This window comes from Pistacia vera, unplaced genomic scaffold, assembly GCF_008641045.1.
Source record: "Pistacia vera cultivar Batoury unplaced genomic scaffold, PisVer_v2 Contig1198, whole genome shotgun sequence".
NCBI lineage: Eukaryota > Viridiplantae > Streptophyta > Magnoliopsida > Sapindales > Anacardiaceae > Pistacia > Pistacia vera.
The window spans coordinates 4,115-30,305 of record NW_022195246.1 but is presented as its reverse complement, the minus strand read 5'-3'; the positions used below and the strand labels follow the sequence as shown (position 1 = coordinate 30,305).

The window sequence follows — 26,191 nt, the reverse complement described above, 5'->3', positions numbered from 1 at the left end:
CAGGTCGGTCCGTGAACGAGCCGCCAAAGAAGAGAAAATCCGGAACGTAGACTGCATGCGTTTTGGCCAAGGCTAGCACCTGAAATTGCCAAGTTAGAATACCATCGAACCCAAACCCGTGAAGAAACACCACAGCTGGCTTGTTGTTAGTTGTATCTGTTGGAAGCCAGAAGTTGACCGTCCCTGGCTCGATCTCGACTGCTTGAGTCGTCATCCCGACTAGTTTCAGTGCGCCATGCAAGAAGGTTTTGTATATCGACAAAAACCTTACCATTTTTCTATATGGAGTTAAAGAAAGATACGATAGTACTTTAATGGAGTAAAGGAATGTGAACGGTTCCTTGAAAAACTTGATGTAGTGTGTCTTTAAGAATTCAAGAACTGGAGAGCTGAGATTTGAGTAGCCATAAGTAGAATCTCCATAAAATCTTTTGACAGAAGCAATTCAAGTCGATTTCTATTATAATAAGAGAAATGCTAGGTGTAATCCCCATTCCCCAATAAATAATTCATCTCGGTTCGAAATATCTAACTTGAAGGACTTTATAAACGCGTTAAATAATATTTTAATTTTTTTAATAATGAGTGTTAGTTCAAAATTTATTAGTTTGCGTCACTAAGTCAAATATATCTATTAAAATTAAAATTAAAAAATTTTCTAAGTTGTATTAGCTGTCCTCTGATCTTGACATTTTATACTTGGCTTTTTACATTAGTTTAAGTTGGCTACAAGAATTTGGCGTAAGGTTTGAGAATACGTCGACTAATCTTTAAGAAAAACTATCCCACAGGCCACAACAACCACCATCGCACAGCAACCATCATCGCAAACTCTTAGATAAATCATGAATAAAAGTATTACCTTCACACTCAACTGGGAATCGAACCTGGTAATGGGTGTTTTTTTTCTTTAATATATTTTTAATAATTTCTTCTATAAGACGTAGATCTATTTCTGTATCTGAAGAATAATGGAACTGTGTGTATATAACATAATCTTATTAGAATTAATTAAATATATTTAGTCTATGGATGATGCATAGTAGTCGCAAGCTAAGCTTGATATTAAATAGCTATGGTACCATTAATTTCTTAATAATAAAATGCAACTCCCATTTAGGATGAGAAAAAACAAATATAAATACATTCTCGAATCTCAAAAAAACAAATAAAGTTAAGCAAACTCTTATAAATTCATGCACAGAATCATATTCTTGGAAAACCCTCTAATTGTAGTGACATTTTTGTTCTTCTGTCAAAGCAGCGAGAATTCTCTTGAGGTGCTTGTTGTAGACGAAGGGTCGCTCCAGGTTAACCAGATGACCAGCCTTCTCAATTGCCAGTAGGGTTGCTTTCTCTCCCACCTGCCTGCATTATCGTTATAGTACTTGTTATCATTTATTGTGTAGTCGATAAAGGAAACTAAAATCTTAAATTATTTCCCAAGTTGTATACGTGTATATTTTATGATGAGTTGAATGACTACTCAACCACCTAAGGGTTATGGACTTTAATTTCGAAATACCAAATCAAGAAGACGAACTTGCTTAATATATTATTATTGAAGAGTAGAGGTCATGAACTCAAAAGCATGGAAAGAGTACCTAAGGCGAAAAGAGAGTACAAAAAGAGAAGGGAGGCTAATGATGAAGCACCCACATCTCTCTGTACATACAGAGATGGAGATAGGCCAAAGTCAATACAAAAAGAGAAGCATCATTCACAAGTTGTAATCATGAGAATTAGATATTCAAACTCAACCAGGGCAGGATATGCGGTCCCACTCCCATCTATTCTCCCTCACCCACAACCACAACCTAAATAATAGATTTGCTAACTAACAAAATTACTGTTAGATTTTCTTGTATTAGATCTAGTTTAACAAGTAGTATAAAACTAATGTGATTTATAACTTTATGAGCAACATATCATTCATGTACATATATATCAGTTACTACTTGCACTGTTGTACAAATTCTTCAAGCACTTTGAGAGAGAGAAATCTCAGCAAATCAAGCACTTTGAGAGAAAATTCGTTTAGGCCAAAACCCTCATCACATCCAATTCCTTCAACAGATAGCCATGGATTAACTCTAATATTAAGAAGTACACAATGAACAGATCCAATAAAGAAAAGCTTCAATTCATCGATCAACACACCAGAAATGCAAGATTTCCACTAGCTTTGTTGAGCAGAGGCAAGAATTCTCTTGAGCTCCCTGTTGTAAACGCATGGTCGTTCTAGGTTAACAAGATGACCTGCCTTCTCTATTGCCTTCAATGTTGCTTTCTGTCCAACTTGACTGTCAAATAATTAAATTATTGTCATTAATTATTAGGTTGATGCTGATTTCTTTTTCATATTCATATGGTCCGCTCTATTATTACAAGTCAATACTGCTAAACTATCTCACTGCCAACTGATCAACACTTCCATATCTTTTTTTTTTAAGTAATCTGCGTACTCTTTTCAAATGAAATTCTAATTTTTTTTTTTTTTATGATTCGGGTATCGAGTCAGTTTATGCGTACTTCTTCATAATCCCGTAAGATCTAGAACTATGATCGAGTAAGAGCTATATGGCTACCCATTAACAACTGAGAAAGAAACCAAATTCAAAACCTCTTGAATAATATACTTTAGAGTATTTGATGAACTACTCAACAATCAAAAAGTTCTAATTTTCCATTCCAGATAATATGTTGACTCATGTGGCATTTATATAATCTTTAAACACTCAACTACTTCTCATTTACACAACAAAAAAACCACGTAAGAGAACACAGGTAATTAAATCGATTAAGTAAACTTACTCTTTCAAATTCCGTGCAGTTTCCTATCGAAATCAATTCATTCACCCCACAAGAGATATACCTTCTGCAATTAATCATTAAATATAGAGACTTCATTATGAATAATTGACTAAGATAATCGTTTAAATTATTTTTTTATTTCCAAACCCGGGTCCCTGAATATCTTAATCGAGATAGCTCAACTAATGCATACTAAATTTAAGCATTTACTAAATCCATCACCTGATTGCATTAAGATTACGTCTATCGTTTCTACTATACTATTATATCTCGGCTTCAAATAAAATATTATCTTAAACAGAACAGATAAGGGCTTCGTTTTATTATTATTTCAAAATTAAATCGATATCGAAGGGGGAACCATATTTATCTTTCAAGTCTTATCGAAGTATGAGAATCGATAAAATATAGTTGACATTTCGCTAAGTTATTACATTATTTGGATATCACTCATCATAGAATTTAAATAATTTTTTTTTCCATAGTGACGTTAGTATTTTGTCTTGGTGACTAGAATGTCGCGATTGATATATACAATGATGACATCTCTACGCCAAAATTGATCACAACCTAGTCCCAAGTCCAAATGAAATGGCCAAAAGTAATAGTTAATATTAAGAGTAAACGACTTTTTCCCACCCAATGTTGTCTTATGACACTTTCCCAACCGAAGTTTATAATTTGTTAATATCCAAAATACCCTTCACTTTTCAGTTGTCATTCGATGACTTACTAGAAGCAGATAAGAGAGTGTTTATAAAGTAAAGCCGTTGATCAATGGTTGTGGTCGATTGAATATTATCGTTGTAAATCAACTAAGAACAAAAACTCTAACTTTGCAGTGCCGACAATCGATAAGAAATCAAGTATTAGAATGTGAGAAATTTTATAGACAAGAGCTGGATATTCAAATAGTGGTGACTGAAGGAATTTTTACTATTAGATCTGTTTTAGTTAGACTGAATATTACTTTGGATAAAATGTATTTTAAAACTTTTTGGATGGGAAAGTATCGTTAGGCAAAACCTTGGGTGGGAAAAAGTCGTGTACTCTTAATATAATTTGCGTACCTGTGGATAATGAGGGATAGTAAATTCCCTATCCTTAAACCAGAGCCATCTAGAAGTTCAGTTTTCTCTTTCTGTGATAGACATTCATCTGCCCATTTCATAGTCAAAACTCAAACATTCAAATAACCACCCTATTATTAGCTAAGCTACAACTTCAGAGTATGTAAATATGGAGATATCATCATATTTTGGGACAATAGATATTTGTATTAAAGAAAAAAAGACTACCTCCAAAATTTCTTTGTAAATGAATTGGGGAAGTCTTGGCAGATTGTAAGTGGCGATGTCAAGGAGAGTCTTCGTACCGCGGCGTTTAGGAAGCAAGTAATCCGGCCAGCTAAGAGAAACCAGATTCTCTGAAGCGCAGCATTGGCTGACAGACTCCGTTAACGCCCATGACTGAGCAAGTCACCACCATCGATTCAACCAAGTCAGGGTACATCTCAGCCATTTTGAAACGCCACCCACCCGCCATAGCTGAGCCAACCAAGGTGCACCTCTCCACGCCGAGTTTCCTCGCCCCTAGCCATACAACTCACTTTGAACTCCATGTCCGCTCAGTTTCAGATGAAGTAATAAATAAACTTACTCTTTCAAGTTCCATGCAGTTTCCATATCGTAAATCAAATCATTTTCACCCCACAAGATATACACCTTCTGCAAAAATAAATTTAAATTTTATATATTAAATGAATGTTAAGAGAACTTTATTAATTGATGAGTAATTAAGGACATAATAACTAAGATAATTGTTTAATTAGTGCTTATGGCTAATGCATACTGAAGTAGGGTTGCAATCGAGCTGAGCCGAACCGAACCGAACCGAGTATTGAGAAGCTCGTGCCCGGCTCGGCTGGAATAGTCGAGTGTGCCGTTGACAAAAACTACACCATTATAACAAAATAATTGCGTACCTGTTGGTAACGAGGGATAGTAAATTGCTGATCACTTATTACCAAAGCTTTTAGAAGTTCAGTTCTCTCCTTTCTGTGGTTAAACATTTTCTGCCATCATAGACCCACTTCATAGTCAACACTCAAGAATTCAAATAAGCACCGGTTATTAATATATGTTTTTTAAGCAAAAACCTAAAGATTAGGGAGGGGTGATGTATGCCGGATCCAAACACATGATAGATGGGTTCCAGAGCTATTATTCACTTTGAGCCTCAGTCCCGTACGGTTTTGTTCTAAAAAGGCATCTCTGGATAACAAGGGTGTCCTTATGCTATATAAACGACCAAAACCCTCGTCAAGGGCCAGACACATGGTGTGTGGATGTATGCTCCTTTCTAGCGTCAACTGCTCATGTATGTGTGGATGTGTACTCCTTCTAGTGCTAACTGTTGATGTATACTGGATCCAGACATATAATATGTAGGTTCCCAAAGGTATTGTCTACTTTAGACCTTAGAACCCATACAGTTTTATCCTTAAAAAGCATCTCTGGGTAATGAGAGTGTCCCGTGCTATATAAGGCGATCAGAGTCCTCATCTACTAACGGGTGGGGGCCTTTGACGCCAACAAGGAATAATATTATTGAAAAAGGAAAAGTATGAAGACATTAAAATACAATTCAATACAACATAAGGAAAATCTGTATTTCGGAAACTCCAAACTAAGTATATTGTGAATATCGGAAGCAGGTTCATCTCACCTTTTCATAAAAGAAGATCCCAAATAAGCACCAATTAGCTAAGCTACAACTGTACAATAAAACAGTGCCGCGTACCTCCAAAATTTCTTTGTAAATGAATTCGGGCAGTCGTGGGAAGCTGTAACTGGCGACATCAAGGAGAGTCTTCACACGCTCAGCTGTTTCAGGAAGCAAGTAATCTACCCAGGAAGAGAACCCAACTCTATGAAGCGCGGCATTGCTGACAGAATCAGTCAACGCCATGACTGAACAAGTCACCACCACCGACTCAACCAAGTCAGGGTACATTTCAGCAATTTTTAACGCCACCGTCCCTCCATAGCTGAGCCCAACCAAGGTGCATCTCTCCACTCCGAGCTTCCGAAGCGCCTTACCCATACACTCACTTTGAAACTCCACTGTCCGCTCAGGTCGGTCCGTAATCGAGCCGCCAAAGAAGAGAAAATCCGGAACGTACACAGAATACGTTTTGGCAAAGGCTAGAACCTGGAATTGCCAAGTTAGAATACCATTGAAGCCAAATCCGTGAAGAAACACCACAGCTGGCTTGTTGTTAGTTGTTTGAGTTGGAAGCCAGAAGTTTAAGATCGTCCCTGGCTCGATCTCGACTTCTTGAGTTGTCATCCCAACTAGCTTCACTGCCCCATGCAATAAGGATTTACATATCGAGAAAAAGTTCACCATTTATGTGTATGTTTTTGTTCTTCTAACTTTCTATATGGAGAAAGAGAAAGATACGGTTGTGCTTTGGTAGCGTAAAGGAATGTGAACAAATTCTTGAAGAATTACTGATGTAAAGAGACCTGACTAGCCATAAATCACATATAAAAGTAACCAAATTGAAAACTGAATCATGATTTTGTTCACGAAGTAAGGTTTGACTACAAGATGTTACCTAACATGGGATGATACTGATTAACAACTATATATACAGCATTTATTAGACACTGATTGACAACTATATACAGGTCAGCATTTATTAGACACTGATTAACAACTTTACAAGTACCTCTGAAATGAATTCACATTAAATTGTGCAGCTTCCATTTACATGGTGGAATGAGGCCATGAATATATTGCATACCAAGTACTCTTAACTGTCTAAGTGGGAAATATACGATTCTCACAAGCTAAGCTTTGGTTGATCTGAGTCAGATGTAGTGATGTTGATAGTATGTAAATCGAACGGCCTGAGCTAACTAGAACTCAAAATTGAAAGGTTGATTTTCATTTGTCAGGTTTTTGGACCATGATGAGCATGCGGGGCTCCAATTCAGCCGAACGGAAGAGTGTTAGAAACACTCTCTTCCTCATTCTCTTTCATACTCTATGACGTTGCTTTCAGTATATTATGCCTTTAACATTGCTTTCTGTATATTTTAAGTTTGATTTTTTGGGTTAGATTTTTCTTGTATTAGATCTATTTATACAAGTAGTATAAAACTAATGTGATTTATAACTTTATGATCAACATATCATTCATGTACATATATATCAGTTTACTACTTGCACTGTTGTACAAGATTCTTCAAGCACTTTGAGAGAGAGAAATCTCAGCAAATTCAAGCACTTTGAGAAAAATTCAGTTTAGGCCAAAACCCTCATCAATAATCCAATTCCTTCAACAGATAGCCATGGATTAACTCTATATTAAGAAGTACAAATGAACAGATCCAATAAAGAAAAGCTTCAATTCATCGATCAACACCAGAAATGCAAGAATTTCCACTAGCTTTGTTGAGCAGAGGCAAGAATTCTCTTGAGCTCCCTGTTGTAAACGCATGGTCGTTCTAGGTTAACAAGATGACCTGCCTTCTCTATTGCCTTCAATGTTGCTTTCTGTCCAACTTGACTGTCAAATAAATTAAATTATTGTCATTAATTATTAGGTTGATGCTGATTCTTTTTCATATTCATATGGTCCCTCTATTTATTACAAGTCAACTGCTCAACTATCTCACTGCCAACTGATCAACACTTCCATATCTTTTTTTTTTAAGAATAATGCGTACTCTTTTCAAATGAAATTCTAATTTTTTTTTTTTTATGATTCGGGTATCTGAGTCAGTTTATGCGTACTTCATTAATCCCGTAAGATCCTAGAACTATGATCGAGTAAGAGCTATAATGGCTACCCCATTAACAACTGAGAAAGAAACTCAAATTCAAAACCTCTTGAATAATATACTTTAGAGTATTTATTGAACTACTCAACAATCAAAAAGTTCTAAATTTTCCATTCCAGATAATATGTTGACTCATGTGGCATTTATATATCATTTAACACCTCAACTACTTCTCATTTACACAACAAAAAACCACGTAAGAGAACACAGGTAATTAAATCGATTAAGTAAACTTACTCTTTCAAATTCCGTGCAGTTTCCATATCGAAAATCAAATCATTTTCACCCCACAAGAGATATACCTTCTGCAATTAATCATTAAATATATGAGAACTTCATTGATGAATAATTGACTAAGATAATCGTTTAATTATTTTTTTTATTTCCAAACCCGGGTCCCTGAATATCTTGAATCGAGATAGCTCAACTAATGCATACTAAATTTAAGCATTTACTAAATCCATCACCTGATTGCATTAAAGATTACGTCTATCGTTCTACTATACTATTAATATCTCGGCTTCAAATAAAATATTATCTTATAACAGAACAGATAAGGCTTCGTTTTATTATTATTTCAAAATTAAATCGATATTCGAAGGGGGAACCATATGTTATCTTTCAAGTCTTATCGAAGTATGAAATCGATAAAATATAGTTGACATTTCAGCTAAGTTATTTACATTATTTGGATTCATCTCAATCATAGAATTTAAATATTTTTTTTTCCATAGTGACGTTAGGTATTTTGTCTTGGTTGACTTAGAATGTCGCGATTGATATATACAATGATGAAATCTCTACGCCAAAATTGATCAAAACCTAGCACCAAAGTCCAAATGAAATGGCCAAAAGTAAATAGTTAATATTAAGAGTAAACGACTTTTTCCCACCCAATGTTTGTCTTAATGACACTTTCCCAACCGAAGTTTATAATTTGTTAATATCCAAAATACCCTTCACTTTCTCAGTTGTCATTCGATGACTTACTAGAAGTCAAGATAAGAGAGGTTTTATAAAGTGAAAGCCAGTTGATCAAATGGTTGTGGTCGATTGAATATTATTCGTTGTAAATCAACTAAGAACAAAAAACTCTAACTTTGCAGTGGCCGACAATCGATAAGAAATCAAGTATTAGAATGTGAGAAATTTTATAGACAAGAGACTGGATATTCAAATAGTGGTGACTGAGAGAATTTTTACTATTAGAATCTGTTTTAGTTAGTAACTGAATATTAACTTTGGATGAAAAAATTGTATTTTAAAACTTTTTGGATGGGAAAGTATCGTTAAGGCAAAACCTTGGGTGGGAAAAAGTCGTTTACTCTTAATATTAATATTGCGTACCTGTGGATAATGAGGGATAGTAAATTCCCTATCACTTATAACCAGAGCCTCTAGAAGTTCAGTTTTCTCCTTTCTGTAGATAGAAATCATCTGCCATTTCATAGTCAACACTCAAACATTCAAATAACCACCATATTAGCTAAGCTACAACTTCAGAGTATGTAAATATGGAGATATCATCATATTTTGTGACAATAGATATTTGTATTAAAGAAAAAAGACTACCTCCAAAATTTCTTTGTAAATGAATTGGGGAAGTCTTGGCAGATTGTAAGTGGCGATGTCAAGGAGAGTCTTCGTACCGTCGGCCGTTTTAGGAAGCAAGTAATCCGGCCAGCTAGAGAAACCGATTCTCTGAAGCGCAGCATTGCTGACAGACTCCGTTAACGCCATGACTGAGCAAGTCACCACCATCGATTCAACCAAGTCAGGGTACATCTCAGCCATTTTGAACGCCACCATCCCGCCATAGCTGAGCCCAACCAAGGTGCACCTCTCCACGCCGAGTTTCCTCAGTCCCCTAGCCATACACTCACTTTGAAACTCCACTGTCCGCTCAGGTCGGTCCGTGAACGAGCCGCCAAAGAAGAGAAAATCCGGAACGTAGACTGCATGCGTTTTGGCCAAGGCTAGCACCTGAAATTGCCAAGTTAGAATACCATCGCATACCCAAACCACGTGGTAAAATACAAAGCCACAGAGCTGGCGTTGTTGTTAGTTGTATCTGTTGGTAAGCAGAAGTTCAAGACTCCGTCCTGGCTGATCTCGAGCTCGTCTGCTTGAGTCGTCATCCCGCGTTTTCAGTGTGCGCTGATGCAAGAGGTTTTGTATATCGACAAAAACTTGACCATTTTTCTATATGGAGTTAAAGACAGATACGATATGTACTTTAAGGAGTAAAAGAAGTGAAAGGTTCCTTGAAAAATTGAGTAGTGGTCTTTAGAAGTCAAGAACTGGCGAGTGAGAGTTTGACTAGCCCTAAAGTAAGAATCTCCATACAACTATTTTGACAGAAAATTCAAGTCGATTTCTATTATAATAAAGAAACATGCTAGGGTAATCCCCATTCCTCCCCCCATAACTAATTCATCTCGGTTCGAAATATCTAACTTGACAGGACTTTATAAAACGCGTTAACATAATATTTTAATGTTTTTTAATATGAGGTGTTAGTGCAAAATTATTATTTTTGCGTCACTAGTCAAATACTCTATTATTAAATTAAAATTAAAAAAATTGTCTAATTGTATTAGCCTGTCCTCTGATCTGACATTTGATAACTTGGCTTTTTCATTAGTTTACGTGGCTACAAGAGTCTTTGCGTAAGGTTTGAGAATACGTCGACTAATCTTTAAGAAAAACCTATCCCGACCGGCCACCAACGGCGATCCAACGGCACAGCAACTATCATCGCAAACTCTTAGATAAATCTGACATACAAGTATTACCTCCACGTCAACGGGAAGTCGAAGCTGGTTATATGCGGTGTTTTTTTTCTTTAATATACTTTTGTAATAATTTCTTCTCATAAGACGTTAGATCTATTGTCTGTATCTGGAATTGGAACTGGTGTGTATTAAATGAATTAAATTAGATTATTAAATATGTTATTAATTGAGAATGAATGCATAAGGTAGTCGCAAGCTGACATTGATATTAAATAGCTATGTTACCATTAATTGTTTAATAAAAAATTTCAACGCCCATTAGGATGAGAAAAAACAAAATATATAATACTTCTCGAATCTAACAAAAAAACAAATAAAAGTTAAGAAACGTCTATAATAAATTCAATGCAAGCAATCATATTCTTGGAAACCTCTAATTGTAGTGACATTTTTTTGTTTGTCTGTCAAAAGAGCAGCGAGAAGTCTCTTGAGGATGCTTGTTGTAGACGAATGGGTCGCTCAGGTTAACCAGAGAATGCACACAGCCTTCTCCCATTAGCCAGTAGCGGTTGCTTCTCCTCCCCACCTGCCGGCATATCGTTATACGTACTGTTTATCATTTATGTGTAGTCCGTAACGGAACCTAAAATCTTACTTATTTCCCAAGTTGTATACGGTTATTTTATATGAGTTGAATGACTATCAACCACCTACGGGTATGGCTTTAATTCGGAAATACCAAATCAAGAAGACGAACTGCTTCTAATATATTATTGAAGAGTAGAGTCATGAAACTCAAAAGCATGGAAAGAGACCTAAGGCGCAAGAGCGAGAGTCCATAACAAGTCAGAAGGGAGTGCATACTGATGCAGCACCCACATCCGCTCCTGTACATACGAGATGGAGAATAGGCCACACGTGCAATACAAAAAGACATAGACATCATTCACAAAATTGTAATCAGCTGAGAATTAGATCTTCCAACTCAACAGGGCAGGATCTGCGGTCACACTCCAGTCTCTATTCTCCCTCACCCACAACACACACCTCAATATAGATTTCTAACTAAACAAAATTACGTATATTAACACTAAACATCTTTATTTTAATTCTTATAATTAACAAACAAAGCAACTCTTTTACTGTCAGCCTGTACAACATCATATGCTTTGCTGTTCCGCAATGAACCTCTTTTGACTACAAACAGACTACCACCCTTCCCAAGCTTTCACAATATCTTCTCCTCCATTTCCATTTTTCTTCATCTTTTCACCTTACCCGCTCCACACTCTAACGCTTTAATCAGATATCTCTCTTAATTCACCACAATCAGCTACGCGTTGAATGCTCGTAATTATTTGATTGAACTGCTGCCACTATCATCCGCGACCCTATCTCACTCATCCTCTATCGTGCATTCAACCACACCCAGAAAATAAGATTAGAATGCTCAAGACTTAAGTCCAAAGGTTTGAACTAACCGAAGAAAACAGAACTAAGTAACCTGAGATTGGAAAGAGTAATGAACTGTAGGTTTTGGAGGAAGTAATTTGAAGGTGCCAAAATGTAAGCCTAAGATCTCTTCAAGTGCAACAATGGACTTTTAGAAACTGACCAGGTCGCCTGGACACTGAATCTTGAGGTTCCATGGATTTTGTATCACAATCACCCTCAATCTCTTTGCCCCACTTGACTTGTTTCGCCTTCACGTCCTCCGTCACAATTTTCAATTTTTATAGGCCCATCCATCTCGTGCCTAAAAGTCCGTTTGCCTTGTCGCTGGAAACCAGAATTCCAAGACCGGTCCCTTGTCGAGTGCCGCGGCCATTGGGTTGTCATTCCACTAGCTTCTACCCCATGTAACAAGGGCTTGTAAATGAGAAAAGGTGACCATACTCTCTGCTTCGATTCGCACTTCCTAATTAATTTCTTAGAGAAGGAGATTTATGAGTAAAACTAGATTCTATGAAATCTATATAATAGTGACGAAAAGGAAGTTGGAAAAAAAAACTTTGTATAAAAGCTATGAATATATGGAGCGTGAGAAAGGGTGGGTAAAAATTGTATTTGACCAGTGATGGTCATGCACGTCGAACCGTGAGAAGGTGTTGAATGACCGCGGTCACAGGTGACGAACTTTTGTTATTTCGTCGAGAGAAGTGGAACATGATGATGCATGCCTGGTTTTGACTTACTTGATTAGTTGGGAGCATGTCTTTGAGTTATGTTCACTGATGATCTCGATATCGTTATCAGTACACTATTGATTTCGATACCAGGCTCGCCAACTAAATGTGATTCTAGAGTGTGCTCCTAAACTATTGCGTACGGGTGATGATTGTATCCTACGATCGTTACGTTATCACTGTTCGTATCCTTGGAAGAATAGCGTTATAAATCGATACGACCGTTATATAATTGGGCTAAACGATCCCAAAAAAAATTCGGGCGGAAACCGGGATCACCCGCCTGATTCACTAAAACCGTTCCACATATATTACCCTATTTAGCTACAGAGAGAGAAAGTGAAGAGAAATATGTAATTTCCCATTTATACATGAATAAGTATGATAAGTGAGACTATAATATGTACATTTCTTGGAATTTCGTGATTATTTTGTATGAATAAATAACTACATTAAAGTCAATAAATACCATGAAAGTCTTTAATAATCTTGGGATTATATTAATTTTACGAAAATTTTGATTATTTAATTAATTTTTTGAAAAGGGCAGGTTCTGTAGACTACGATAGACCGCTGATACACGATTCAAAAATTAGGTTTTCGATACACAACGTATACGGTCATTATTTGGATAACCATGGTTGGAGAATCAATGGCGGCCAAGCAACATGAATTACGTAAGAAGGATAGTCTCATTAACTTGTAATTGGAGACCCATTAGAAAAACGTAGCGTCGCTAGTTGGTAGATGGAGGTTATCTTTCTGGGTTAATTCTATCTAAAAAACTTATTATATACCAAAAGTTCTACTTGGCAACTAGTTTTGGAACATGGTCATGCACGTCCTAAGCGTGAGTAAGTACGTGTTAAAAATTGTATTTGCTCACTGATTTTGGTAACCTATGGTCGAGTCCCTCCACATTAGAGTTAAGCCTTTGAGAATAGTTATAATAATAGTAAGTCCTCATGTAACCTTGTCAATTGTGGAGGCCCTTTAACTCGCTACTAATTTGAGAGAGAGTTAGCTTTTCGAGTTAAATTCTATACAAACCTGGTAAAAACTCATTAATGATACCAAATGTCAATGGTAATTATAGTTTGGAACATGGCTACACGCGTCTAGGGAGTCAAGGGTGTAAAAATTATAATTGACCACTTGATTTTGTTAACCATGTCCGTTCCCTCCACATGGAGTTAGCTTGTAAGAATAAGTTTGACCCGTTCACATCGTCATTTAAAGATTAATATAGTTTGTTCTGTATATAATATATTGGGAGCTTGAGTTGCTACCCAATCCACTGTCAATCAACTTAAGCAAAAAAAAGAAACATTATTAGTGGTGTGTGGTTTAGGTGCAGCTAGTTTTCATATGCTAATTTCCAATTCTTGGCATTATCGGATGATTTCTTAAAAAAAACCAAAAAGTATAATCGAATGCTAAATTCAAAAGACTGAACTTCTCCTCCAATCTTATTGTAAAAAAATGATATCTGCTAAGAGGACATTTGATTACTCATAAAGTGAACAGTCGTAACGTATGATTCAATTTTATAATAATGTTGCGTCAGTTGTCTTGTTTCAGTATAATATATAACACAAAACCTTTCATGAGATCGTTTAACATAATTTCCTACGTGGCTTTTGGCTGTTGTTTTTTTATACCAAAGTGTTTAAATCAGTTTGTACGTACTTCAATAATCTTTGAGGATACATTAACATCTGTAACCCCAATGTTCCAAACAAACGAGACTCATGAAACACCTATAAACTCAATGTTTGTAGGTAAGTTACAACTGTGTTAGTGGACCTCAACGTGATTTAATCCAAAAAATAATGAAAAGAAAAGCTCCTGGATATTTAATTGGGTCTTATTCTTAACGCGGGTTTATAAATAGTATTAATGTGTGATCCTATCGCCACATAAATATATAGAAAAATAAATAAATAAAAATCATATTGTTCAACTTTGAATAGTAGAATCGATATGGACGATGGTAGAGTTGATAGAATGTTTTAAGGGTATATATTTTTAATATCTTAAATTCTCAATTAATGATTATTTAAGTTTGATAATCGCTATGAAAACAAAAACACAGCTGGTGATGGTTGTAAGCATAGTTAGAAATACGGGTACGTAAAAAAAAATGGTACGGGAATTTTACGGGAATGATACGGCAAACGGTGAAAAAACGTTTATAAAAATTCGCGACTTTTAAAAATTGGATACGAGAAAAATATGGTATGGGTAATTATGGGGTTAATACGGTATATTGTCAATAATACGTTTTGAAAAATACGGTAATATTAATCCTGATTTTAGTATTTTTTATGATCATTGAATTAATTATTCTCTATTTTTCTTCATAGGTGTATGATTTATATTTTTTTAATTATAATATTTTAGTTTATTATTACAAATATTATAGAAGTGATCAATTATTAAATAAAACAAATAATTTTATTTGTCTTTTAAGTTGAAGAAGAAGAAGATAAGATAAACAGTGGTGTTTGTTGAAGTATAGTTGAAGAGGAAGAGAGGTAGAGACGCCAAAAAAGAGCAGAAAAGAGAGAGGTCACAAAAAAAGAGAAGAAGAAAGAAGAGGGCGCCAAAAGAAAGAAGAGGGCGCCAAAAGAAAGAAAGAGAAAGGAAGCGGGCGCAGAAAGGGAAGAAAAGGCGTCAAAAAGAGACTGACATTGCGCTTAAAAGATTGAGCATAAAACGACGTCGTTTTGATCAAATTTCACCTAAAACAACGTTGTTTTGACTCAATAAATAATAAAATTTTATTTTTAAAAATACGGCCAAATTATACGAGAATTATACGACTAAGGCATATAATTCGCGTATAATTCAACTGTGTTTATAGAATACGGGAATTCGTGTTTTATATGCGAATTATACAGTTGGGCGCATAATTCGCGTATAAAACGCGAATTTACTAACAGGGGTCTTGTAAGTGTTGGTCGTCAACCGCCTTGTGATGAAATACAATTTCCGGTCAACAGCCTCGCTCAGAGGCCCAAGTAAGCAGCCAACTGAAGTAGCTCAACAATTAAGAAACAAATTAATGACCCCATTAATTGCTCCCTTAATCATGCTTAAACATAGCCTCTGTATTTAATTAATAAAGCGTTATCTGGACTAAATTTTCCTATCATATAACCGAGTTTTTATGAGTAATGTTACACTGACAAATACTTCTCACTAACTTTCTCTCATAAACGCAATGTGTCAGCTCGCATGAGTCTTGTCTGACTAAGCCAATTGCTAGCTGTCAAATCATGTTTGTCAGGCAATCTTTATTCAGTTTTTATCGAGAGTAAACGACTTTTTCCCATTCAAAAAATTTCAAAATACCACTTTTCCATCCAAAGTTTATATTCCGACCAATCGTTAGCCGATTATGACATCTTTGCAACCCCAAACCACCACCATTCTCTTTCTCGATCATCACTCATCAAAACCCTTCAAACCTTACTCCCGTCGACCTTGTCAATCATTGGCAACTAAGTGATTTTTGAAACGTGCAACCACCCCTCCCAAGTCAAATTCGACCAATCTCGACCACCAAAATCCAATACACCACCATCAAAAGATTCACCAATATCTTCTCTTCAAAATCCACAAGAGACTGGATGAAGTTTGCTCTTCGTTGGCCACCGAATCGGAAAATGTATTATGGGTAGTCAACGAAATATAAATTTTGGATGGGAAAAGTAGTATTTTAAAACTTTTAGGATGGGAAATTGTCATTAAGGCAAACCTTGGGTGGAAAAGTCGTTCTCTTTTATTGAAAGGAAAACATATTCTCTATGTTAGGTGCCCTGTTCGTCCCTGTTCTCTCTGTGTGTCACATGTATATGATTTACCTTTCCAATACAAGTAACCCCATCTCAAGCAACATGAATATATGATTTCTGAAATCAAGGCAGATGTATGTTTTGTATAATCAAGAAACACATCTCATCATATGAAATTCGTGAAAAATGTTTCAATCACAAATTTTATTTCTCAACTTTATTTCATTAAAATTCACTTAACCCAATTTTCAATGGCAAATTAAACTTGTCAAAAACACTATCATAATTCCTACTTGTAGGCATGGGCCTAGTTAGTAAATATGGGTACGGCAAAAAAAGGGTACGAGAATTCTACAGGTATAATACGACAAATAATGAAAAATACGTTTATAAAAATTCGGTCATAAAATTCAGATACGGGAAAAATACTGTATGGGTATATACGGGTTTAATACGGTGCATTATCAATAATACGTTTTGAAAAATATGGTACTATCAATCTTAGTTTTAACACTTTTATGGACTACCTGGTTAAAATCAATATAACATTTCAAATGCAAAGTATTCAATTAACCAATAACACAAATACATAATATATAAATATAACCGATATTCAAATTATAATCTTTAGACTCAAACATAATATTTAACCAAGATTCAACTATAGTGTCAAATCAAACACGTAAGTCGTAACAAAATCAAAATTCAAAGTCAATAAGAGCTCCAAACAAATAAAATATATAAATAATATAACCAAGATTCAAATTATAATTTATAACAAAAACTCACAAATTACGTAAACAACAATAAGTACTGACAGCGCCACAATCCACCGTAATCTGCCATAATCTGCAACAAATCTACCATAGGTCCACAACCCACCATAATCCACCACAAATTTACCAGAATTCGCCACAAAGCAAACCCAAGGCAGCGGTTTACTTAAATCCCATTACAAAAACAAGAAAGCAATCTCATTGCCGGAAACTATTTACAAAATATCCCAAAAGTTGGTTCCCAAAATGATTTCCCAGCACACATTTGCTTCACCCAATGGATAAGTTCACCCCTGGCATGGATCATCACCACGACCAAGAGGCACATCTACGCGTCTCCGGTCGCGGCCAACCACCCTAGCTAAAGCCTATAACTAATTTTTTGCCGTTTTAATTCTTAGATCTAGAAATCAAAAAGATATTTGTCGATTGTTAGAGAAGAGCAACTGTAAAAGAAGAAGATTGAGGAACAAAGGGAAGACAAAGAAGAGAGATCAAATTGATTTAGTTTGAGTTAATTGTTTCTGCAAAATAAAAATATTATATTGTTCTTGAATTAAATTGTTCGTGTGGAAGAAATTTAGAGATGGAATTTTCTGAAGAAAATGGAGAGAGTGCAGAAGAAATTTAGGGAGAGCTGAAACCGTGAAGAACTGAGGAAGAAAAGCTGAAGAAGAACTGAGGAAAAAGAAGAGCCGAATTGAGGAAGAAGAAGTGAAGAGCTGAAGAAGAACCGAAGCGGAGAGATCTGTTTTAATTTTCAGTAAAAACTAGGGGTGTTCAAAAGAACCGGTTGGAACCGGAACCGGCAGGTACCCTGGGTTTGGTTCCGGTTCCTACCCAGAACTAGTCGTCAATGGGTAGGTTCCGGTTCCAAATTTTTGGAACCGTTACTGTGCGGTTCCAGTTCCTGTTCCTATAGTTAGGAACCAGAACCGGAACCAGGAACCAGGAACCAAGACTAATATAAAATAAAATTAAAGATTAGGGGAGTTAATATAAACTTTTGTAGAAAAAGTAATGTGAATACATTTATATTTATATTTCATAACATTTAAAGTTAGTTGGTTTGACTTTTGAAAATCTACCTTTACAAAGTAATGGAGTTTGTAATTTTGAATTTATAATTTGTAATTTTATTTTTGTTAACAAGTGCCAAGTGGGGGGGTATTTGTAAGTTTTTAAAGGTTTTTTTGTCATTTTAAAAACTTTTGGGAGGTCAGGTAATTTTACAGGGTACCCAGAACCGGAACCGGAACCGTTGTTACAGGTTCTGGTTCTGGGTACCTAGGAACCGGAACCGTCAGTTCTGGTTCTGGTTCCAAATTTCAAGGAACCATCGGTTCCGGTTCCGGTTCCTTCAAAAAGTGTAGGGTACCTGGAACCGAACACCCCTAGTAAAAACCCACTAAACCGACATTGTTTTGGGGGTTTTGTTTTTTCTTTTTTAATAATTCGGGAATTATTCGCGTTCGCGAATTATTCGGAAAGTCTTATTATACGCGAATTATACGACAGATTTTATAAAATACATATACGTGTGTTTTATACGTGAATTATACGGTTGTCCATACAATTCACGTATAATACGCGTTTTTACTAACTAGGGACATGAGTACTTGGCATTGTTAAATATAATCTTCAAAATCTATTGCTATAATGACTTCTTGACTAAGAGATTCATTAAAGTCAAAACACTCATGAATCAGTTTTTTTTTCTTTTTCCGTGTTTTCTCAATCAATTTATACGTATATCAACTACTCTACGAGGTTTATTAAACAACTTATAAAGCCCAATAAGCATAAATATAATAGGTGATAACTTTATATAACTGGAACACAAAAAGCCCAATCCAAGGTTTCCCTTAAATGACACTTTCACACCTAAAAAGTTTCAAAATACTAGTTAATATCCAAAATACATTTCACTTTCTCAGCTAATGTTCGGTGAGTTATCAGAAGTCAAGGTAAGAGTGATTTTATACAGTGAAGATCAGTGGATCAAATGGTGGTGATCGATTAAATGTTTATTATCAAAATTAGCCGAAAATGAACTAAGAACATGAAACCTTAGCTTCGCGATGGCTAGCAATCATCTAAAAATCAAATGCCGAACTGATAGGGGTTTTGTAGTGATACAGAAAATTTTTGCTACTGGGATCAGCCAGAATAGACTTTGGATAGTAACGAAATATTAAGGAAAGTTATTTTTTGAAACTTTTTGAGTGAAAAAGTGTTGTTAAGGCAAACCTGGGGTGGAAAAAAGTTGTTTACTCTTAATATTAATATTGAGTACTTGTGGATAACGAGGGATAGTAAATTCCCTATCGAGTAATGCTACGTTTACACCATTTTTTAACACCATTTTCATTACATGATGTGGCATATGCCACAACTACACAAATTCTATTATAATATTAAAAGTTTAAAATAATTAAAAATTTGTGTGATTATGACATATGACACATCATGATGTAATGAATATAGTGTAAAAGAGTGGTGTAAATGTAGCATTACTCATTCCCTATCACTTATAACCAGAGCCTCAGTTTTCTCCTTTCTGTAGATAGAAATCGTCTGCCATTTCATAGTTAACACTCAAACATTCAAATAACAACCATATTAGCTAAGCTACAACTTCACAGTATGTAAACTGGAGATATCATCATATTTCGTGACAATGGATATTTGTATTAAAGAAAAAAGAGTACCTCCAAAATTTCTTTGTAAATGAATTGGGGAAGTCTTGGCAGATTGTAAGTGGCGATGTCAAGGAGAGTCTTCGCACCGTCGGCCGTTTTAGGAAGCAAGTAATCCGGCCAGCTAGAGAAACCGATTCTATGAAGCGCAGCATTGCTGACAGACTCCGTTAACGCCATGACTGAGCAAGTCACCACCATCGATTCAACCAAGTCAGGGTACATCTCAGCCATTTTGAACGCCACCATCCCGCCATAACTGAGCCCAACCAAGGTGCACCTCTCCACGCCGAGTTTCCTCAGTCCACTAGCCATACACTCACTTTGAAACTCCACTGTCCGCTCAGGTCGGTCCGTGAACGAGCCGCCAAAGAAGAGAAAATCCGGAACGTAGACTGCATACGTTTTGGCCAAGGCTAGCACCTGAAATTGCCAAGTTAGAATACCATCGAACGCAAACCCGTGAAGAAACACCAGAGCTGGCTTGTTGTTAGTTGTATCTGTTGGAAGCCAGAAGTTCAAGACCGTCCCTGGCTCGATCTCGACTGCTTGAGTCGTCATCCCGACTAGCTTCATTGCGCCATGCAAGAAGGATTTGTGTATCGACAAAAACTTTCCCATTTTTCTTTATGGAGGTAAAGAAAGATACGACAGTACTTTAATAATGAGTGTTAGTTCAAAATTTATTAGTTTATGTCACTTAAGTCAAATATATCTATTGAAATTAAAAAATTTTCTAAGTCGTATTAGTTGTCCTCTGATCTTGACATTTTATACTTGGCTTTTTACATTAGTTTAAGTCTCTTAATTCATCACCATCATATATGGATGGTGGCTACAAGAATTTGGAGTAATGTCTTTTTTTTTTTTTTTTTTTTTTAGGGGTTAACTGAGTTGTTCAGGTCGGTTTGAGCGTACATCGACTAATCTTTTAGAATAAAAACTATCTCACAGGCCACAGCAATCCATCATCACAGACTCTTAGGTAAATCATGAACAAAAGTATCACTTTCACGACTTAATTGGAAATTGAACCTGGTAATGGGTGCTTTTTTTCTTTAATATATTTTTAATAATTTCTTCTATAAGACATAGATCTATTTCTATATCTGAAGAATAATCAAACTGTATGTATATAACATAATCTTATTAGAATTAATTAAATATACTTAGTCTATGGATGATGCATAGTAGTCGCAAGCTAAGCTTGATATTAAATAGCTATGGTACCATTAATTTCTTAATAATAAAATGCAACTCCCATGTAGGATGAGAAAAAACAAATATAAATACATTCTCGAATCTCAAAAAAAACAACTAAAGTTAAGCAAACTCTTATAAATTAATACACAGAATGATATTCTTGGAAAACCCTCTAATTGTAGTGACATTTTTGTTCTTCTGTCAAAGCAGCGAGAATTCTCTTGAGGTGCTTGTTGTAGACGAAGGGTCGCTCCAGGTTAACCAGGTGACCAGCCTTCTCTATTGCCAGTAAGGTTGCTTTCTCTCCCACCTGCCTGCATTATCGTTATAGTACTTGTCATTTATTGTTTAGTCGATAAAGGAAACTAAAATCTGAAATTATTTCCTAAGTTGTATACGTATTTATTTAATGATGAATTGAATGACTACTCAACCACCTCATGGTTATGGAATTTAATTTCGAAATATCAAATCAAGAAAACGTGTTCAAAAAAATACATTGAAATCAACGAAATCTTAAGCCAGCTAGGCTTTGATCAATAATTTATGTATTAAGATTAAGTTAACTCACTCTTTCAATTTCCGGGCAGTTTCCATATCGAAAATCAGATCATTTTCACCCCACAAGAGATATATCTTCTGCAAAAATTTAAACCAATATATAGTAATTAGATAACATATACAAGGAAATAGCCTGTAGAAGATGTAGAATTCATTACCTGTGGGTAATGAGGAATGGAGAATTTCTTATCACTTATCACCAACGCCTCTAGAAGTTCAGTTCTCTCCTTTCTGTGATCAAACATGACCTGCCCACGTAGTGGAAAATATAAATGGCAGTATTTAGAAACCTCTTGAACCTCAATAGATCTTCATATTTCATGAATGAAACTAAACGATATATTTACCTCCAAAATGTCTTCGCTGATGAATTTAGGCACTCTCGGCAAGTTGTAGCTGCCGATGTCAAAGAGGGTCCTCAAACCCTCGACTGTATTTGGAAGCAAAAACTCTGCCCAAGAAGAGAACCCGATTCTCTGAAGCGCGGCATTGCTTACAGACTCAGTCAACGCCATGACTGAGCAACTCACCACCATCGACTCAACCAAGTCCGGATACATTTCAGCCATTTTGAACCCAACCATCCCACCGTAGCTGACTCCAACAAGAGTGCACTTCTCCACTCCGAGCTTCCTCAGCCCTTCAGCCATACACTCACTCTGAAACTCCACCGTCCGCTCAGGTCGGTCAGTAACTGAACCGCCGAAGAAGAGAAAATCCGGAACGTAGACTGCATAGTTTTTGGCCAAGGCGAACACCTGGAATTGCCAGTTTAGAATGCCATCCATGTCAAATCCATGAAGAAACACCACGGCAGGCTTGTTTGTTTTGTTCTTCGTCTTCTTAGTCGTTTCAGTTGGAACCCAGAAGTTCAAGACCGTCCCTGGTTCGATCTCGACGGCTTGGGTTGTCATCCCAACTAGCTTCAGTACACCATGTAACAAGGGCTTGTAAATGGAGAAAAAGTTGACCATCTCTCTGTCTTCTTCGCACTTCTAATTAATTTCTAGAGAGAAGATTTATGAGAAAGCTCAGATTCTATAATCTATATATATAGTGACGAAAAGGAATGTGAAACTCTGATAAAAATCTATGAAACATATAGCTCAACTGCTCAAGAAATCTCCTACGTTGCTTCGGTCTGAGGTCAAACATTCTATGTGAGGTCAGCTAAATTTGCCCTTAGGATTAGAATAAATAAATCATTTTGATAAGTTCAATTAGGTTAAAAGTAAAAGTCAAATCGAAATAAAACTCAAATCGAAATTCCAATTATAATTTTGTTGAATGAAGGTGTAGGGGTTGACGGAATTTTTTATTCGTTAGAGAGTGTGAAAATATGATGCTGGTTTTGACTCACTTGATTAGTTGGGAGATCAATGGGCGGCCAAGTCAAACATGAATTATGTAAGAAGTAAGTTGTGTTTGTCAACTATCATTAACTTGGTCAATTTGGTAGACGGTTATAACACGCCGCTAATTTGGTAAGGAGCTAGGGTCCGTAGGTTTATTATTATGATAGTTTTTAGAATAATATTTTGAAAAAAGTTAAACAAGACGGGTATTATGATATAGGATTTAAAAATTAACAAAAATACCTCATATGTTTGTTTAGTTACTAAAGACCCCTATAATAAAATCTTAAAAGTTAATAAAAACACTCTCAACCCACCATTAAATATGGACAGCCAGTCACCACCACCAGAGGGTGGCCGGAGTCACCGTATCGGCACATGACCGATTGGATCTTACCAATCGTGTGCCGATATGGCATTTTCCGGCCAGATCCACGGTGGATCTAGCCGAAAAATGTCAGATCTACGGCTAGATCTGGCCATTGACGATCAGATCTGGCCGCCATCAACGATAGCCGTATCTTTGGCCATCGTTGACGACTGGTTACGGCCAAAGGCCAATTCTTTGGCCGTAGATCTAGCATTTTTCGGCCATATCCACTATGGATCTGACCAGAAAAGGCTAGATCGGTGCACTACTGGGCAGATTCAGCCTGTAGTGCACCATTATACCAGATTCCGGCCACCTTCCAACAGTGGTGGCCGAAATCTAGTAAATATGGGTTGTTGGGGTGTTTTTGCAATTTCTAAAAAAAATATTTGGGGGTATTTAGTTAAAGTAACAAATTTAGGGGGTTAAAAATAAATTGAATAATATAGAATAATATTGTGAGAATATGTCAATTTTACTGTTTAACTTTATTGCGAAAACTAATAATAGCATTCCCAAGAGTGTAACAAATGGACCCTTAGCTTTTGAGGGTTAAGTTTTACCCAAAAACTCTATTATAATACCAAAGTCATTGGCGATGATAGATTTAGACCAAGGTCATGCACGTCAAGTGTGAGAAAGGGTGTTAGAAAATGTAATTATTTCATATCGTTAATTTGGTAAGTTGTTATGTATATATACGTGGTTAGACTCCCTCTACATAAGAGTTAGTTTTTAAAAGTAAGTTCTACCCACTCACATCGCCAATTTAATAGATTATATATATATATATATATAGTATATATATTATATAATTATTATATATAGAGTTGGGAGCTTGGGCTCCGTTGGTTCACAATTTGTGTTTTTGGAAAGTTTTTGAAAAAAGTTAAAAAAAAGTTGAATTGGGCGGGTATTACGATGTAGGATTTAAATTCATAAAATATCCCCTATGTTTGTTTTTTTACAAAACACCCCTTATAATAAAACATTAAAAGTTAACAAAAACACCCCCAATCCACCCTCAAATACGGACAGCCGGCCACCACCACCGGAGGGTGGCCGGAGTCGCCGTAACAAAAACATTAAAAATATTTAGGGGTATTTAATTGAATTAATAAATTTAGGGGGTTTAAAAAATGTTGAATAAAGTTAAATAATATTATGAGTTTTTGGGTATTTTACTGTTTAACTTTTTTGGGAATACTAAAAGTAGTATTCCCAAAATCCAACCAAACGAAGCCTTGAGTTCTACCAATCCACTTTATAAAAAACATTATTAGTGGGTGGTTTAGGGCAACTAGTTTTCATATGCTAATTCCTTGTCTTCATCGATATTATTCTTGAAAAAACAAAAATTTAACGAATCTAAATTCAAAACTGAACTTCTTCACTCGTATTAAAAAAATGATATCTATACGGAAATTTGATTATCATAAAGTTGAACATCTTAACTGGGATTCAATTTATCCAATAACTTTTCAATATTTGTTTCGTATTAGATTATATAAATAAAACAAAACCATTTATGAGATTCCTATGAATTAATTTCTCATTGGATTTTGTAGCTCGGGTTTTTTTATGACCGAAGTGTTTAAGCCAGTTTATATGCACTTCAACTAATCTTTAAGATACATTAAACACCTCATAAGCCCGGTTCTCCAAGTAAACAGAATTATTGAACCCCTACAAACCCAATGTTTTAGGTAAACCACAGATGTGATTAGCTTCAATGTGGTTTAAACCAAAAAAATCAATAAAAATAATAAATTTTCCTGGATGTTTAATTTGTTCTTATTCTTAACGTCAGTTTTATAAGTAGTATTAGTTGTGATCCACTCCACATAAATATATAGAAAAATAAATAAATAAAAATCATATCGTTCAACTCTGTGAATTAAGAATCAGGTATGGACGATTGGTAGGTTGATAGAATGTTCAAGGGTGTATATTTTTAATATCTTCTTAATTAATGATTATTTAAGTTTGATAATCGCTATAAAAACAAAACACGGCTGGTGACTGGTTGTAAGTGTTGGTCGTCGGCCGCCTTGTGATGAAATACAATTTCCGGTCAACAGTCTCGTTGGGAGGCCCAAGCAAGCAGCCAAGTAAAGTAGCTCAACAATTAAGAAACAAATTAATGACCCCATTAATTGCTCCCTTAATCATGCTTAAACATAGCCTCTGTATTTAATTAATAAAGCGTTATCTGGACTAAATTGTCCTATAATATAATCGAGTTTTGATGAGTAATACTACACTAACAAACACTTCTCATTAACTTTTTATTACAAACGCGACGTGTCAGTTCGTAATTAATCAGTTCACATGAGTCCCACGTGACCAAGCCAATTGCGAGCTATCACGTTGCATTTGTGAGAAGTGTTTGTCATGCTATCTTTATTCAGTTTTTATTAAGAGTAAACGATTTTTTCTCACCCAAAAAATTTCAAAATACCACTTTCCCACCCAAAGTTTATATTATGACCAATCGTCAGCTGATTTTGACATCTTTGCAATCTCAAACCACTATCATTCTCTTCTCTGATCATTACTCACTAAAACCTCTCAAACTTTGCTCCCGTCGATTCTATCAATAGCCAGCAATTGAGCGATTTGTGAAACACGCAACTGCCCCTCTCAAGTCAGATTTAATTAATTCCAACTACCAAAATCTAATATACCATCATCAAAAGATTTCGATATCCTCTCTTCAAAATCCACAACATGCTGGATGAAGTTTGCTGTTTGTTAGCCACCGAATTGAAAACATAATATAAATTTATTGAAAACATAATATAAATTTTGGGTAGGGAAAATGGTATTTTAAAACTTT

At 35.6% G+C, this 26,191-nt stretch overlaps 4 protein-coding genes across 4 annotated transcripts; all 4 read right to left on the bottom strand.

The window, feature by feature from the left end:
* Positions 1–1,214: 1,214 nt before the first annotated feature.
* Positions 1,215–6,254, bottom strand: LOC116112198 (epoxide hydrolase 3-like). The gene is made up of 4 exons (XM_031398376.1): positions 5,617–6,254; positions 4,799–4,888; positions 4,474–4,541; positions 1,215–1,368 (listed from the first exon to the last, which is right to left on the bottom strand). The coding sequence occupies exons 1-4, from the start codon at positions 6,223–6,225 to the stop codon at positions 1,227–1,229; spliced, it is 909 nt and encodes a 302-aa protein (XP_031254236.1). The 5' UTR covers positions 6,226–6,254; the 3' UTR covers positions 1,215–1,226.
* Positions 6,255–7,269: 1,015 nt separating this feature from the next.
* Positions 7,270–9,805, bottom strand: LOC116112232. Its single transcript, XM_031398394.1, has 5 exons — positions 9,713–9,805; positions 9,240–9,650; positions 9,015–9,104; positions 7,905–7,972; positions 7,270–7,393 (listed from the first exon to the last, which is right to left on the bottom strand). The coding sequence occupies exons 1-5, from the start codon at positions 9,803–9,805 to the stop codon at positions 7,270–7,272; spliced, it is 786 nt and encodes a 261-aa protein (XP_031254254.1).
* Positions 9,806–19,681: 9,876 nt separating this feature from the next.
* On the bottom strand, positions 19,682–20,510 carry LOC116112208 (epoxide hydrolase 3-like). Its single transcript, XM_031398387.1, has 2 exons — positions 19,876–20,510; positions 19,682–19,741 (listed from the first exon to the last, which is right to left on the bottom strand). Exons 1-2 carry the CDS (start codon positions 20,482–20,484, stop codon positions 19,682–19,684), a joined length of 669 nt encoding a protein of 222 aa, XP_031254247.1. The 5' UTR covers positions 20,485–20,510.
* A 618-nt stretch (positions 20,511–21,128) lies between these two features.
* Positions 21,129–22,607, bottom strand: LOC116112243 (epoxide hydrolase 4-like). The gene is made up of 4 exons (XM_031398400.1): positions 21,975–22,607; positions 21,786–21,875; positions 21,638–21,705; positions 21,129–21,380 (listed from the first exon to the last, which is right to left on the bottom strand). The coding sequence occupies exons 1-4, from the start codon at positions 22,599–22,601 to the stop codon at positions 21,239–21,241; spliced, it is 927 nt and encodes a 308-aa protein (XP_031254260.1). The 5' UTR covers positions 22,602–22,607; the 3' UTR covers positions 21,129–21,238.
* Between the last annotated feature and the right edge of the window lie 3,584 nt (positions 22,608–26,191).

What these genes read in the sequence shown, in the direction of transcription:
- LOC116112198 (XM_031398376.1), bottom strand. Translation starts at nt 6,225, where the DNA reads ATGGTGAACTTTTTCTCGATATGTAAATCCTTATTGCATGGGGCAGTG. An exon ending in TTTACAAAGAAATTTTGGAG is followed by an intron (nt 4,889 to 5,616) that starts GTACGCGGCACT and finishes CTATGATGGCAG; the next exon opens with AAAATGTTTAACCACAGAAA. An exon ending in CTATCCCTCGTTACCAACAG is followed by an intron (nt 4,542 to 4,798) that starts GTACGCAATTAT and finishes TTATTTTTGCAG; the next exon opens with AAGGTGTATATCTTGTGGGG.
- LOC116112232 (XM_031398394.1), bottom strand. Translation starts at nt 9,805, where the DNA reads ATGACGACTCAAGCAGACGAGCTCGAGATCAGCCAGGACGGAGTCTTG. An exon ending in CTAACAACAACGCCAGCTCT is followed by an intron (nt 9,651 to 9,712) that starts GTGGCTTTGTAT and finishes TGGCAATTTCAG; the next exon opens with GTGCTAGCCTTGGCCAAAAC. An exon ending in ACTGCACGGAATTTGAAAGA is followed by an intron (nt 7,394 to 7,904) that starts GTAAGTTTACTT and finishes TTTATTTGACAG; the next exon opens with TCAAGTTGGACAGAAAGCAA.
- LOC116112208 (XM_031398387.1), bottom strand. Translation starts at nt 20,484, where the DNA reads ATGGGAAAGTTTTTGTCGATACACAAATCCTTCTTGCATGGCGCAATG. An exon ending in TTTACAAAGAAATTTTGGAG is followed by an intron (nt 19,742 to 19,875) that starts GTACTCTTTTTT and finishes ATGAAATGGCAG; the next exon opens with ACGATTTCTATCTACAGAAA.
- LOC116112243 (XM_031398400.1), bottom strand. Translation starts at nt 22,601, where the DNA reads ATGGTCAACTTTTTCTCCATTTACAAGCCCTTGTTACATGGTGTACTG. An exon ending in CCATTCCTCATTACCCACAG is followed by an intron (nt 21,706 to 21,785) that starts GTAATGAATTCT and finishes AAATTTTTGCAG; the next exon opens with AAGATATATCTCTTGTGGGG. An exon ending in ACTGCCCGGAAATTGAAAGA is followed by an intron (nt 21,381 to 21,637) that starts GTGAGTTAACTT and finishes ACGATAATGCAG; the next exon opens with GCAGGTGGGAGAGAAAGCAA.